This window comes from Nothobranchius furzeri, chromosome 13 (assembly GCF_043380555.1).
Source record: "Nothobranchius furzeri strain GRZ-AD chromosome 13, NfurGRZ-RIMD1, whole genome shotgun sequence".
Classification (NCBI taxonomy): Eukaryota; Metazoa; Chordata; class Actinopteri; order Cyprinodontiformes; family Nothobranchiidae; genus Nothobranchius; species Nothobranchius furzeri.
Genome location: NC_091753.1, coordinates 15296663 through 15311529, shown reverse-complemented (window position 1 = coordinate 15311529; position 14867 = coordinate 15296663). Strand labels below are relative to the sequence as shown.

The 14867-nt window shown below is 32.0% G+C and overlaps 1 protein-coding gene across 1 annotated transcript; it reads right to left on the bottom strand.

Annotated features, from left to right (window-relative positions):
* Positions 1–9694: 9694 nt before the first annotated feature.
* On the bottom strand, positions 9695–12554 carry LOC139062587 (uncharacterized). The gene is made up of 6 exons (XM_070543849.1): positions 12424–12554; positions 12254–12333; positions 12054–12091; positions 10304–11907; positions 9876–9945; positions 9695–9703 (listed from the first exon to the last, which is right to left on the bottom strand). Exons 1-6 carry the CDS (start codon positions 12552–12554, stop codon positions 9695–9697), a joined length of 1932 nt encoding a protein of 643 aa, XP_070399950.1.
* Between the last annotated feature and the right edge of the window lie 2313 nt (positions 12555–14867).

The window sequence follows — 14867 nt, the reverse complement described above, 5'->3', positions numbered from 1 at the left end:
GAGACAAAGAAGAAGAAGTAGAAGTAAAAGTAAAAGAAGAAGAAGAAGTAAAAGAAGGAGAAGTAAAAGAAGAAGTAAAAGAAGTAAAAGAAGAAGAACTAAAGGAAGTAAAAGTAGAAGAAGAAGAAGTAAAAGAGGAAGAAGAAGAAGTTAAAGTCAAAGAAGAAGAAGTAAAAGAAGAAGAAATAAAAGAAGTGAAAGAAGAAGAATTAAAAGAAGTAAAATAATAATAAGAAGAAGTAGAAGTAGAAGAAGGAGACGTGAAAGAAGAAGAAGAAGAAGTAGAAGAAGTAAAAGAAGAGGTAAAGAAGAAGAAGAAAAAGTAGTAGAAGAAGTAAAAGTAGAAGAAGTAAAAGTAGAAGAAGTAAAAGTAAAAGAAGAAGAAGAAGCAAAAGAAGGAGAAGTAAAAGAAGAAGTAAAAGAAGTAGTAAAAGAAGAAGAAGTAAAAGAAGAAGTACAAGTAAAAGAAGAAGAAGAAGAGGAAATAAAAGATGAAGAAGTAAAGATCAAATCAAAGTAAAAGAAGAATTAGAAGTAAAAGAAGAAGTGAAAGAAGCAGTAAAAGAAGAAGTAGGAGAGGAAGAAGTAAAAGAAGGAGAAGTAAAAGAAGGAGAAGTAGAAGTAGAAGAATATGTAAAAAAAGAAGAAGAAGTAAAACATGAAGTAAAAGAAGTAAAATAAGTAAAAGAAGGAGAAGAAGAAGAAGTAGAAGTAGAATAAGTAACAGTAAAAGAAGTAGGGAGAAGTAAAAGACGAAGTAGAAGAAGAAGTAAAAGTAAAAGAAGAGGAAGAAGAAGTAAAAGAAGAAGAAGAAGAAGTAGGAGAAGAATAAGAAGGAGAAGAAAAAAAAGAAGAAGAAGTAAAAGAAGTAAAAGAAGAAGAAGAAGGAGAAGAAGAAGAAGAAGTAAAAGAAGAAGTAAAATAAGTAAAAAAAAGAAGTAAAAGAAGGAGAAGTAAAAGAAGTAAAAGAAGAAGTAGGGAGAAGAAGTAAAAGTAGAAGATGAAGTATAAGTAAAAGAATAAGAAGTAAAAGAAGAAGTAAAAGAAGAAGAAGTAGAAGTAGAAGTAGAAGAAGTAAAAGAAGTAAAAGAAGTAAAAGAAGAAGAAGAAGTAAAAGAAGAGGGAGAAGAAGAAGTAAAAGAAGAAGAAGTAGAAGAAGTAAAAGTAAAAGAAGAAGATGAAGAAGAAGTAAAAGAAGTAAAACAAGAGGAAGAAGTAAAAGAAGAAGAAGTAAAAGAAGAAGACAAAGAAATAAAAGAAGAAGATGAAGAAGTAAAATAGGAGAAGTAAAAGAAGAAGTATAAGTAATGAAGAAGAAGTAGGAGAAGAAGTAAAAGTAAAAGAAGAAGAAGTAGAAGAAAAGGAAGAAGGAGAAGTAAAAGAAGAGGAAGAAGAAGTAAAAGAAGAAGAAGTAAAAGAAGAAGATGAAGAAGGAAAAGAAGAGGAAGTAGGAGTAGAAGTAAAAAAAGAAGAAGAAAAGAAGAAGAAGTAAAAGTAAAAGAAGAAGTAGAAGTAAAAGAAGAAGTAAAAGAAGTAGAAGAAGAAAGAAAAGTAAAAGAAGACGAAGTGAAGAAGAAGAAGGAAAGGAAGAAGAAGTAAATGAAGAAGAAGAAGAAGTAGTAAAAGAAGAAGAAGAAGTAAAAGAAGTAAAAGAAGAAGTAGGAGAAGAAGAAGTAAAAGTAAAAGAAGAAAAAGAAGAAGAAGAAGATGAAGAAGAAGTAAAAGAAGAAGTAAAAGAAGTAAAAGAAGAAGAAGAAGAAGTGAAAAAAGAAGAAGTAAAAGCAGGAGAAGTAAAATAAGAAGAAGAAAAAGTAAAAGTAAAAGAAGAAGAAGAAGCCAAAGTAAAAGAAGAAGTATAAGTAATGAAGAAGAAGTAGAAGAAAAGGTAATAGAAGAAGAAGGCGAAGTAGAAGTAAAAAGTATAAGTAAAAGAAGTAGATGTAAAAGAAGAGGAAGAATAAGAAGTAAAAGGAGAAGTAAAAGAAGATGAAGAAGTAAAAGAAGAAGAAGAAGAAGAAGAAGAAGAAGAAGAAATAAAAGAAGTAAAAGTAAAAGAAGAAGAAGTAAAAGAAGAAAAAGAAGTAAAAGAAGAAGAAGTAAAAGAAGAGGAAGAAGAAGTAGAAGAAGTAAAAAGAAGAAGAAGTAAAAGAAGAGGAAGAAGAAGTAAAAGAAGATGAAGATGTAAAAGAATAAGTAAAAGTAAAAGACGAAGAAGAAGTAAAAGTAAAAGAAGTAAAGATCAAGTAAAAGTAGAAGAAGAAGTAAACGAAGAAGTCAAAGACGAAGAAGAAGGAGAAGTAAAATAATAATAAGAAGAAGTAAAAGAAGAAGAACTAAAAGAAGAAGAAGTAGAAGTAGAAGTAAAAGAAGACGAAGAAGTAAAAGAAGATGAAGAAGAAGAAGAATTAAAAGTAAAAGAAGGAGAAGAAGTAAAATAAGAAGAAGTAAAAGACGAAGAAGAAGAAGTGAAAGAAGAAGAAGGAGAAGTAAAAGAAGTAAAAGTAAAACAAGTAAAAGAAGTAAAAGAAGGAGAAGTAAAAGAAGAAGAAGTTAAAGTAAAAGAAGACGAAGTAAAAGAAGAAGAAGAAGAAGTAGATAAAGTAAAAGTAAAAGAAGTAAAAGAAGAAGAAGAAGAAGTAAAAGAAGAAGAAGTAAAAGAAGGAGAAGAAGTAAAAGAAGATGAGGAAAAAGAAGAAGTAAAAGAAGAAGAAGAAGTAAAAGTAAAAGAAGGAGAAGTAGAAGAAGAAGCAAAAGAAGAAGAAGTAAAAGAAGGACAAGTAAAAGAAGTAAAAGAAGAAGAAGAAGAAGTAAAAGTATAAGTAAATGAAGAAGAAGAAGAAGAAGTAAAAGAAGAAGAAGAAGAAGAAATAAAAGTAAAAGGAGGAGAAGAAGAAATAGGAGAAGAAGAAGAAAAGAAGTATAAGTAAAAGAAGAAGACGTAGAAGAAGAAGTAAAATAAGGAGAAGTAAAAGAAGAAGAAATAAAAGAAGAAGAAGTAGAAGAAGAAGTAAAAGTAAAAGAAGAAGAAGTAAAAGAAGAAGAAGTAGAAGAAGAAGTAAAAGTAAAAGACAAAAAATTAAAAGAAGAAGAAGTAAAAGAAGAAGAAATAAAAGAAGAAAAGAAGAAGACGAAGAAGAAGTAAAAGAAGAAGTAGGGAGAAGAAGTAAAAGTGAAAGAAGAAGAAGAAGTAAAAGATGAAGAAGATGAAGTAAAAGAAGAAGAAGTAAAAGTAAAAGAAGAAGTAAAATAAGGAGAAGTGAAAGAAGAAGTAAAAGGATAAGTAAAAGAAGAAGAAGAAGAAGAAGAAGTAAAAGAAGAAGAAGTAAAAGAAGAGGAAGAAGTGGAAATAAAAGATGAAGAAGTAAAGATCAAGTCAAAGTAAAAGAAGAAGATGTAGAAGAAGTAAAAGTAAAAGAAGATGATGAAGACTAAGTAAAAGAAGAGGAAGAAGTAAAGTAATAGAAGATGAAGAAGAATAAGTAAAAGAAGAGGAAGAAGTAGGAGAAGTAAAAGAAGAGGAAGAAGTAAAAGTAGGAGAAGTAAAAGAAGAAGAAGTAAAAGAAGACGAAGAAGTAAAAGAAGATGAAGAAGAAGTAAAAGAAGAAGTAGAAGTAAAAGTAAAAGAAGAAGAAGAAGTCAAAGTAAAAGAAGAAGAAGTAGGAGAAGAAGAAGTAGAAGAAGAAGAAGAAGTAAAAGAAGTAAAAGAAGAAGAAGTAAAAGAAGGAGAAGTAAAATAATAAGAAGAAGAAGTAGAAGTAAAAGAAGAAGAAGAAGTAAAAGAAGATGAAGTTAAAGAAGAAGATGAAGAAGGAGAAGTAAAAGAAGAAGAAGAAGTAAAAGAATATGTAAAAGAAGTAAAAGTAAAAGAAGAAGAAGTAAAAGAAGAAGTATAAGTAAAAGAAGAAGTAAAAGAAGAAGAAGTAAAATAAGATGAAGAAGAAGTAAAAGAAGAAGAAGTAAAAGATGATGAAGAAGTAGAAGTAGAAGAAGTAAAAGAAGAAGAAGTAACAGTAAAAGAAGATGATGAAGAAGTAGAAGAAGAAGAAGTAAAAGTAAAAGAAGATGAAGAAGAAGTAGAAGAAGAAGAAGTAAAAGAAGATGGAGTCAAAGAAGTAAAAGAAATAGAAGACGAAGAAGTAGAAGAAGAAGTAAAAGTAAAAGAATTAAAAGAAGTGAGGAAGAAGTAAAAGAAGAGGAAGAAGAAGAAGTAGAAGAGTAAGTAAAAGTAAAAGACGAAGTAAAAGTAAAAGAAGAAGTAAAAGAAGATGAAGTAATGAAGAAGAAGTAAATAAGTAAAAGAAGAAGTAAAAGACGAAGAAGTGAAAGAAAAAGAAGTAAAAGAAGAAGAAGAAGACGAAGTAGAAGAAGAAGAAGTAAAAGTAAAAGAAGAAGAAGCAAAAGTAAAAGAAGATGAAGTAAAAGTAAAAGACTAAGAAGTTGAAGAAGACGTAAAAGTAAAAGAGGAAGAAGAAGAAGTCAAAGAAGATGAAGACAAATAATTAAATGAAGAAGTAAAAAAGAAGTAGAAGAAGAAGTAAAACTAAAAGACGAAGTAGAAGAAGAAGAAGTAAAAGAAGAAGAAGTAAAAGAAGAAGAAGAAGAAGAAGTAAAAGTAAAATAAGAAGAGGAAGAAGTAAAAGAAGAAGTGAAAGAAGCAGTAAAAGAAGAATTAAAATAAGAAGTAAAACAAGATGAAGTAAAAGTAAAAGGAGAAGTAAAAGAAGAAAAAGTATAAGTAAAAGAAGAAGTAAAAGAAGAAGTAGAAGGAGAAGTAAAAGAAGAGGAAGAAGTAAAAGTAGAAGAAGAAGTGAAAGAAGAAGGAGACAAAGAAGTAAAAGAAGTAAAAGAAGAAGAAGTAGGAGAAGAAGAAGTAAAAGTATCAGTCGAAGAAGTAAAAGAAGGAGAGGTAAAAGAGGAAGAAGAAGAAAAAGAAGAAGAAGAAGTAGGAGTAGAAGAAGAAGTAAAAGAAGAAGAAGAAGAAGTAAAAGAAGAAGACGAAGTAGAAGAAGATGAAGTAAAAGAAGGAGAAGTAAAAGAAAGGAGAAGTAAAAGAAGAAGTAAAAGAAGAAGTGAAAGAAGCAGTAAAAGAAGAAGAAGAAGAGAAGGAGAAGTAAAAGAAGTAAAAGAAGAAGAAGTAAAAGTAAAAGAAGTCAAAGTAAAAGAAGAAGATGTGAAAGAAGTACAAGTAAAAGAAAAAGAAGAAGAAGTATAAGTAAAAGAAGGAGAAGATGAAGTAAAAGTAAAAGAAGTAAAAGTAGAAGAAGTAGAAGAAGAAGTAAAGGTTAAAGAAGAAGAAGAAGTAAAAGAAGAGGAAGAAGAAGTAGTAAACGACGAAGAAGAATAAGTAAAAGAAGTAAAAGAAGAAATAAAAGAAGTAAAAGAATAACAAGTAAAAGAAGAAGAAGAGGTAAAAGACAAAAAAGAAGATGAAGTAAAAGAAGAAGTAAAAGAAGTAAAAGAAGAAGTAAAAGAAGATGATGAAGAAGAAGAAGTAAAAGAAGAAGATGAAGAAGTAAAAGAAGATGAAGTCAAAGAAGAAGAAGTAAAAGAAGAAGATGAAGACGTAAAAGAAGAGGAAGAAAATGTAAAATAAGAAGTAAAAGAAGTAAAAGAAGAAGAACTAAAGGAAGTAAAAGAGAAGACGAAGAAGTAGAAGATGAAGTCAAAGTAAAAGAAGAAGAAGTAAAAGAAGTAAAAGAAGAAGAAGTAAAAGAAGGACAAGTAAAAGAAGATGAAGTATAAGTAAAAGAAGAAGTAGGAGAAGAAGAAGAAGAAGTAAAATATGAAGTAAAAGTAAAAGAAGAAAAGAAGAAGACGAAGAAGAAGTAAAATAAGTAAAAGAATATGTAAAAGAAGTAGTAGAAGAAGTAAAAGGAGAAGTAAAAGAAGATGAAGAAGTAAAAGAAGAAGAAGTAGATGAAAAAAGTAAAAGAAGAAGAAGTAAAAGTAAAAGATGAAGAAGAAGTAAAAGAAGAGGAAGAAGAAGCAGTAAACGAAGAAGAAGAAGAAGTAAAAGGGGAAGAAGAAGTAAAAGACGAAGAAGTAGAAGAAGAAAAAGTAAAAGAAGTAAAAGAAGGAGAAGTAAAAGGAGAAGAAGCAAAAGAAGAAGAAGACGAAGAAGGAAAAGAAGAAGTAAAAGAAGAGGAAGAAGAAGTAGAAGTAAAAGTAGAAGAAGTAAAAGACAAAGAAGAAGAAGTAAAAGAAGAACAAGAAGTAGACGTAAAAGAAGAAGTAAAAGAACAGGAAGAATAAAAGTAGAAGAAGAACTAAAAGAAGAAGTAGGAGAAGAAGTAAAAGTAAAAAAAGAAGAAGTAAAATTAAAAGAAGAAGAAGTAAAAGAAGATGAAGAAGAAGTAAAAGTAGAAGAAGAAAAGGTAATAGAAGAAGAAGAAAAGAAGTAAAAGAAGAAGAAGAAGAAGAAGAAGAAGAAGAAAGAAAAAGAAGTAGGAGAAGTAAAATTAAAAGAAGAAGAAGTAAAAGAAGTAAAAGAAGAAGAAGTAAAACAAGATGAAGTAAAAGTAAAAGCAAAGTAAAAGTAAAAGAAGAAGTAAAAGAAGAATTAAAAGAAGGAGAAGTAAAAGAAAAAGAAGAAGAAGAAGTAGAAGAAGAATAATTAAAAGAAGTAAATGAAAAGAAGGAGAAGTAAAAGAAGTAAAAGTAGGAGAAGTAAAAGAAGAAGAAGAATAAGTAAAAGAAGAAGAAGAAGAAGTAAAAGAAGAAGTAGAAGTAAAAGAAGAAGAAGTGAAAAAAGAAGAAGGAAAAGAAGAAGTAAAAGAAGATGAAGACGAAGAATTAAATGAAGAAGAAGTAAAAGAAGGACAAGTAAAAGAAGAAGTATAAATAAAATAAGTATAAGTAAAAGAAGTAAAAGTAGAAGAAGAAGAAGTAAAAGAAGAAGAGGAAGAAAGAAGAAGTAAAAGAAGAAGTAAAAGAAGTAAAAGTAGAAGAAGAAGAAGTAAAAGAAGAAGAGGAAGAAGTAAAAGAAGAAGAAGAAGTAAAAGAAGAAGATGAAGAAGTAAAAGAAGAAGAAGAAGCAGTAAAAGAAGAGGAAGAAGTAAAAGTAAAAGTAAAAGTAAAAGAAGAAGTAAAAGAAGTAAAAGAAGTAGGAGAAGAAGAAGTAAAGGAAGATGAAGAAGTAGAAGAAGAAGAAGTAAAAGAAGAAGTAAAAGAAGGAGAAGTAAAAGAAGAAGAAGAAGAAGAAGAAGAAGAAGAAGAAGTAAAAGAAGAAGAAGTAGAAGTAAAAGAAGAAGAAGTAAAAGAAGATGAAGACGAAGAATTAAAAGACGAAGAAGTAAAAGAAGGAGAAGTAAAAGAAGAAGAAGAAGAAGAAGTAAAAGTAGAAGAAGGAGAAGAAGTAAAAGTAAAAGAAGAAGAAGAAGTAAAAGACAAAGAAGAAGAAGTAAAAGTAAATGAAGAAGAAGAAGAAGAAGAAGAAGAAAAAGTAAAAAAAGAAGAAGAAGTCAAAGTAAAAGAAGTAAAAGAAGACGAAGTAAAAGAAGAAGTATAAGTAAAAGAAGAAGAAAAAGAAGAACTAAAAGAAGATGTCAAAGAAGAAAAAATGAGAAGTAGAAGTAAAAGTAGGAGAAGTAAAAGAAGAAGAAGTAAAAGAAGAGGAAGTATAAGGAAAAGAAGAAGAATTAAAAGAAGGAGAAGTAAAAGAAGAAGAAGAAGTAAAAAAAGAACAAGTAAAAGAAGTATAAGTAAAAGAAGAAGAAGAAGAAGAACTAAAAGAAGAATATGTCAAAGAAGAAAAAAGAAGAGGAAGAAGAAGTAAAAGAAGAAGAAGTAAAAGTAAAAGAAGGAGAAGAAGTATAAGTAAAAGAAGAAGTAAAAGAAGAAGAAGAAGAAGAAGTAAAGGAAGATGAAGAAGTAGAAGAAGAAGAAGTAAAAGAAGAAGTAAAAGAAGGAGAAGTAAAAGAAGAAGAAGAAGAAGAAGAAGAAGTAAAAGAAGAAGAAGTAGAAGTAAAAGAAGAAGAAGTAAAAGAAGATGAAGACGAAGAATTAAAAGACGAAGAAGTAAAAGAAGGAGAAGTAAAAGAAGAAGAAGAAGAAGAAGTAAAAGTAGAAGAAGGAGAAGAAGTAAAAGTAAAAGAAGAAGAAGAAGTAAAAGACAAAGAAGAAGAAGTAAAAGTAAAAGAAGAAGAAGAAGAAGAAGAAGAAGAAGAAGAAGAAAAAGTAAAAAAAGAAGAAGAAGTCAAAGTAAAAGAAGTAAAAGAAGACGAAGTAAAAGAAGAAGTATAAGTAAAAGAAGAAGAAAAAGAAGAACTAAAAGAAGATGTCAAAGAAGAAAAAAGGAGAAGTAGAAGTAAAAGTAGGAGAAGTAAAAGAAGAAGAAGTAAAAGAAGAGGAAGTATAAGGAAAAGAAGAAGAATTAAAAGAAGGAGAAGTAAAAGAAGAAGAAGAAGTAAAAAAAGAACAAGTAAAAGAAGTATAAGTAAAAGAAGAAGAAGAAGAAGAACTAAAAGAAGAATATGTCAAAGAAGAAAAAAGAAGAGGAAGAAGAAGTAAAAGAAGAAGAAGAAGTAAAAGTAAAAGAAGGAGAAGAAGTATAAGTAAAAGAAGAAGTAAAAGAAGAAGAAGAAGAAGAAGAAGAAGAAGAAGAAGAAGAAGTAAAAAAGATGAAGAAGAAGTAGAAGTAGAAGTAAAAGAAGAAAAAGTAAAAGAAGAAGAAGTAGGAGATGAAGAAGAAAAAAGAAGAAGAAGAAGTAAAAGTAAAAGAAGAAGTAAAATAAGAAGTAAAAGAAGAAGAAGAAGAAGTAAAAGGAGACAAAGAAGAAGTAAAAGAAGAAGTAGAAGTAGAAGAAGAAAGAAAAAAGAAGAAGTAAAAGAAGAAGATGAAGAAGTAAAAGAAGTATAAGTAAAAGAAGAAGTAGAAGAAGAAGTAAAAGAAGTTTAAGTAAAAGAAGATGATGAAGAAGTAGAAGTAAAAGAAGAAGAAGAAGTAAACGAAGTAAAAGTAAAAGAAGAAGAAGAAGTAAAAGAAGTAAAAAGAAGAAGTAAAAGTAAAAGAAGAAGAAGTATAAGTAAAAGAAGATGATGAAGAAGTAGAAGTAAAAGTAGAAGAAGAAGTAAAAGAAGTAAAAGAAGAAGAAGTAAAAGAAGAAGAAGTCAAAGAAGTAAAAGAAGTAGAAGACGAAGAAGTAGAAGAAGAAGTAAAAGTAAAAGAAGATGAAGAAGAAGAATAAGTAAAAGAAGAAGAAGAAGTAGAAGAAGAATAAGTAAAAGAAGAAGTAAAAGAAGGAGAAGTAAAAGAAGGAGAAGTAAAAGAAGAAGAAGCAGAAGAAGAAGAAGTAAAAGAAGAAGAAGTAAAAGAAGAAGAAGTAAAAGAAGAAGAAGAAGAAGTAAAAGAAGATGAAGAAGTAAAAGAAGAAGAAGTAAAAGAAGATGATTAAGAAGTAGAAGAAGAAGAAGTAAAATAAGATGAAGAAGAAGTAAAAGAAGAAGAAGTCAAAGAAGAAGAAGTCAAAGAAGTAAAAGAAGTAGAAGACGAAGAAGTAGAAGAAGAAGTAAAAGTAAAAGAATTTAAAGAAGTAGAAGAAGAAGAAGTAAAAGAAGAGGAATAAGAAGAAGTAGAAGAGGAAGTAAAAGTAAAAGACGAAGTCAAAGTAAAAGAAGAAGTAAAAGAAGATGAAGTAAGGAAGAAGAAGTAAAAGAAGTAAAGGAAGAAGTAAAAGACTGTTACGTCCCAGGCTGTCTAGGGAGCCTGGGGTAACAATGAGGACGCATGTTCTCGTGGTAAACGTAACAAAACAACATTTATTTACATAAATATAAACTCAAAACACAGATTAACAAGACACATCAGCAGCAACGCAAAACGAGTAACAACTAAACTCTCATATTAACCAAATTAATACAAAAACACCACGAAAGACCATCACGATTTCCCTTTTACTGAGTGATGTCTTAATAAAAGCAAGCGAAAGGGTAAAGTATCCTTTACCCCTAAAAGGCGAACGGTTAAACACAGAGAGTTAAGCTCTCAAAGTTGTTACATAAAACTTAAAACCAAAAGCTGCTGAGGAGACAACAGACCAGAGAGAACCTCCCTGGCCTGCCGCCCCCTGAACTGAGGGCTGGCTGACTTTTATGCTGCTGGTCATCAGGATCAGCTGGGAGGATCTAACCGGGAGGCAATCTAGTGAGATTGGAGCCAGGTGCTGCATCTCCTCTCTCACACACACACAGGGAAAAACACAAATGGCTCTGAGCCATAACACTTCCCCTCTAAAAAGGAAAATTAAGGTTTACACTTAATTATACTATATCACAATATCCCCCCCTACATACGGTGCCAGCCCACGCAACCTCTGGTTCTGAAATTCCCTTGGTGGAACAACAGCGGGAAGGTGACAAATCGGCGCTGGGTTTATTGAAGTTTGGCAAACTGTCCAGGTGAGGAATGAATGGCAGGCCTGTGTACCAAGGGCACATGTCCGTGGGCTCCTTCAGGTTAGCCCCCGTCAGCCCAGAACAGGGCATGAAGTGAATGTCTTTCTTTGGGTTGAAGCCGACCTTCTTCAGAAAGGGCACTAGCTTCTCTTTACACTCCTCATACCTCTCCAGGCTCCAGTTTACTGTGGGGTCATCCATTTTGTTCACCAGCACTATCAGGTGCTTCACACCGGCTGTTTTAGCCAGCATGGCATGCTCCCGTGTTTGTCCAGCCTTTTCAAATCCAGTTTCAAATTCGCCTTTTCGAGCAGAAATCACCAGAACTGCCAAGTCTGCTTGTGATGCACCACCGATCATGTTAGGAACAAAGCTTTTGTGGCCAGGAGCATCTAAGATAGTAAAGTGCTTTTTGTCCGTCTCAAAGTAAGCTCTGCCCACCTCCACCGTCTTGCCTTTGTCTCTTTCCTCTTGATTGGTGTCTAACGCCCAAGACAGATACCAGGTTTCTCTGTTCTTTTCTTTTGCTTCTTTCTCATACTTCTCTAATGTCCTTTTGTCCACCATACCTGTTAGATACATAATTTGGCCTCCAATGGTGGACTTTCCAGCATCTACATGTCCGATGAACACAACATTGATGTGTTCCTTCCTAGGGGCATCGGGTTGTACAGGTGGGACTTTTGGCACTAATTCATAGGCTTTTAAAACTGCTTCTTTTACTTTATCATAATCTGTTACATCGTGAGTGGACAGTGATGAGATTACCTCTTGGGCTTTTCCACACAGTTTGCACTGTAATAGCAGGGGCCAGACTTCCCGCGGCCAGGAGAGTGCATGTGCAAGGCGTTCAAACGCGGTGAAGTAGCTGTCCACCTCGGTCTCACGGAATGGCGGCAGCAACGTGATGCACTTGCTGATGTCCAGCCGGTCTGGTCCACTGTCCTTTCTTTCATCTACTCCTCGTGCTGAATGGTTTGCCAGCTGTGTTTGGAGTTCCAGCTCCAAGCGACGGAGTCGGACTTTTGTTTCGGCCTCGATTTCGAGCTTCCTGAGTTCCATCTCCATTTGTCTTCGCTGAGCTTTTTCTTCAGCCTCGTGCTTTAGTCGAGCCAACCTGACCCGCAGCTTAGCAGACCCGGGAGATTCTCGAAAGGAGTCTGAAGACATTGGATCATAGCGAGGAATTGAGACAGAAGGAGCCAACTGTCTTTCACCTGGAGGTGGGGTCACCTTCCGTTCCTCGGTGTCTGTCTCCCGGTCTGTATAGTCCCCGGCCACAGTTCCACCATCACCCTTCTCATGATTTGCCCCCTGCTGGAGGAGGAGAGGATTAATAGAAGCCAGCACAGGGGGAAACAGTTTCAATTGTTCCATTTCAAGCACAATCCGTTTTCGTAGCTCCAACTTCCGCATCTGCTGAGCCCCAGTGAGGCCAAGGTGCACAGCCACCTCTACTAAATCCTGTTTGCGACATCCCTCTATCTGGCTACGGGAAGGTGCCTCCAAGAAAGCCTTTAAATCAAAGACAGACATATCATTAGTCTACAGAATTCTACACACACAAGGTCACTTCAGGAGAGGAAATATGGGAAATGGTGAAGAAGGCTTCCAGGATTAAGATGTGTAAGATGTGAACATTAAAGGATAATATCCCGGACGAGCCCCCACTTGTTACGTCTCAGGCTGTCTAGGGAGCCTGGGGTAACAATGAGGACGCATGTTCTCATGGTAAACGTAACAAAACAACATTTATTTACATAAATATAAACTCAAAACACAGATTAACAAGACACATCAGCAGCAACGCAAAACGAGTAACAACTAAACTCTCATATTAACCAAATTAATACAAAAACACCACGAAAGACCATCACGATTTCCCTTTTACTGAGTGATGTCTTAATAAAAGCAAGCGAAAGGGTAAAGTATCCTTTACCCCTAAAAGGCGAACGGTTAAACACAGAGAGTTAAGCTCTCAAAGTTGTTACATAAAACTTAAAACCAAAAGCTGCTGAGGAGACAACAGACCAGAGAGAACCTCCCTGGACTGCCGCCCCCTGAACTGAGGGCTGGCTGACTTTTACGCTGCTGGTCATCAGGATCAGCTGGGAGGATCTAACCGGGAGGCAATCTAGTGAGATTGGAGCCAGGTGCTGCATCTCCTCTCTCTCACACACACAGGGAAAATACAAATGGCTCTGAGCCATAACAAAGACGAAGAAGTGAAAGAAAAAGAAGTAAAAGAAGAAGAAGAAGAAAAGAGGAAGAAGAAGAAGTAAAAGAAGAAGAAGAAGTAGAAGTAGTAAAAGAAGAAGAAGAAGTAGAAGTAAAAGACGAAGAAGTAGGAGAAGAAGAAGAAGAAGTAAAAGAAGAAGAAGAAAAAAAGAAGTAAAAAAGTAAAAGAATGAGAAGTGAAAGATGTAAAAGAAGAAGAAGAGGAAGAAGAACTAGTAAAAGAAGAAGAAGTAGAAGAAGAAGTAGAAGAAGAGGAAGAAGAAGAAGTAAACCTTAGAAGAAGAAGTAAAAGACAAAGACGAAGAAGTAGAAGAAGTAAAAGAAGAAGAAGTAAAAGAAGAGGAAGAAGAAGAAAAAGAAGAGGAAGAAGAAAAAGTAAAAGTAAAAGAAGAAGTAAAAGAAGAAGAAGAAGTCAAAGTAAAAGAAGAAAAAGAAGAAGAAGAAGTAAAAGAAGAAGAAGTAAAAGAAGAATTAGAAGTAAAAGAAGGGGAAGTAGAAGAAGAAGAAGTAAAAGAAGAAGTAGAAGAAGTAAACGAAGTAAAAGAAGAAGAAGTAAAATAAGAAGAAGTAAAAGAAGTAAAAGAAGAAGAAGTAAAAGAAGTAAAAGATGAAGAAGAAGAAGAAGAAGAAGAAGTAATAGAAGATGAAGAAGAAGAAGTAGATAAAGTAAAAGTATGAGAAGAAGACGTAAAATAAGTAAAAGTAAAAGCAAAGAAGAAGTAGTAAAAGAAGAAGAAGTAGAAGAAGAAGAAGAAGAAGTAAAAGTATGAGAAAAAGTAGAAGAAGAAGTAAAAGAAGAAGAAGAAGATGATGAAGAAGAAGAAGAAGTAAAAGATGAAGAAGTAAACGAAGTAAAAGTAAAAGAAGATGAAGTAAAAGAAGAAGAAGAAGTAAAAGAAGAAGATGAAGAAGGAAAAGAAGAGGAAGTAGGAGTAGAAGTAAAAGAAGAAGAAGAAAAGAAGAAGTAAAAGACAAAGAGGAAGAAGTAAAAGAAGTTAAAGAAGTAAAAGAAGAAGAAGAAGTAAAATAAGTAAAAAGAAGAAGAAGAAGTAAAAGAAGAAGAAGTAAACGAAGTAAAAGAAGAAGTAGAAGAAGAAGTAAAAGAAGAAGAAGTAGGAGAAGTAAAAGAAGAAGGAAAAGAAGAAGAAGTAAAATAAGAAGAAGAAGTAGAAGAAGAAGAAGTAAAAGAAGGAAAAGAAGAAGAAGAAGTAGAAGAAGAAGAAGTATAAGTAAAAGAAGAAGAAATAGGAGAAGAAGATAGAAAAATAATTATAAGTAAAAGAAGAAGTAAAAGAAGATGATGAAGAAGAAGTAAAGGAAGATGAAGAAGTAGAAGAAGAAGTATAAGTAAAAGAAGTAAAAGAAGAAGAAGTAAAAGAAGGACAAGTAAAAGAAGAAGAAGTAAAAGAAGTAAAAGAAGAAGACAAAGTAAAAGAAGAAGAAGTAGAAGTAGAAGATGAAGAGGTAAAAGAATTAAAAGAAGAAGAAAAAAAGAAGAAGAAGTAAAAGAAGAATTAGAAGTAAAATAATTAAAAGTAAAAGAAGAAGAAGTAAAAGAAGAAGAAGTAAAAGTAAAAGACAAAGAAGAAGTAAAAGAAGAAGAAGAAGTAGAAGAAGAAGAAGTAAAAGTAAAAGAAGAAGAAGTAAAATAAGAAGAAGTAGAAGTAGGGAGAAGAAGTAAAAGTAGAAGAAGAAGAAAAAGTAAAAGAAGAAAAAGTAAAAGAAGAAGATGAAGTAAAAAAGGAGAAGTAAAAGAAGAAGAAGTAAAAGTAAAAGAAGAAGTAAAAGAAGAAGAAGTATAAGTAAAAGAAGAAGAAGTAGGAGAAGAAGAAGTAAAAGAAGAAGAAGTAAAAATAAAAGAAGAAGAAGTAAAAGAAGAAGAAGGAGAAGTAAAAGAAGAAGAAAAAGAAGAGGAAGAAGAAGAAGTAGAAGATGAAGAAGTAAAATAAGAAGAAGTAGAAGAAGTAGAAGAAGTAAAAGTAAAAGGAGAAGAAGAAGTAGGAGAAGAAGAAGTAGGAGAAGAAAGAAAAAAGAAGAAGACGTAAAAGAAGAAGAAAGAAAAAAAAGAAGTAGGAGAAGAAGTAGAAGTAAAATAAGAAGTAAAAGAAGAAGTAAAAGTAAAAGAAGATGAAGAAGAAGTAATAGAAGATGATGAAGAAGAAGAAGAAGTCAAAGTAAAAGAAGTAGACGAAGAAGTAAAAGAAGTAAAAGAAGAAGAAGAAGTAAAAGTAGAAGAA

Excerpts from the sequence above, each read along its gene's own strand:
- LOC139062587 (XM_070543849.1), bottom strand. The coding sequence starts at position 12,554 with ATGCAGCACCTGGCTCCAATCTCACTAGATTGCCTCCCGGTTAGATCC. Across the intron at positions 12,334-12,423 it reads GTCCAGGGAGGTTCTCTCTG|GGGTAAAGGATACTTTACCC; the intron begins GTCTGTTGTCTC and ends TTCGCCTTTTAG. Across the intron at positions 9,946-10,303 it reads ATTTCAGAACCAGAGGTTGC|GGGTAAAGGATACTTTACCC; the intron begins GTGGGCTGGCAC and ends TTCGCCTTTTAG.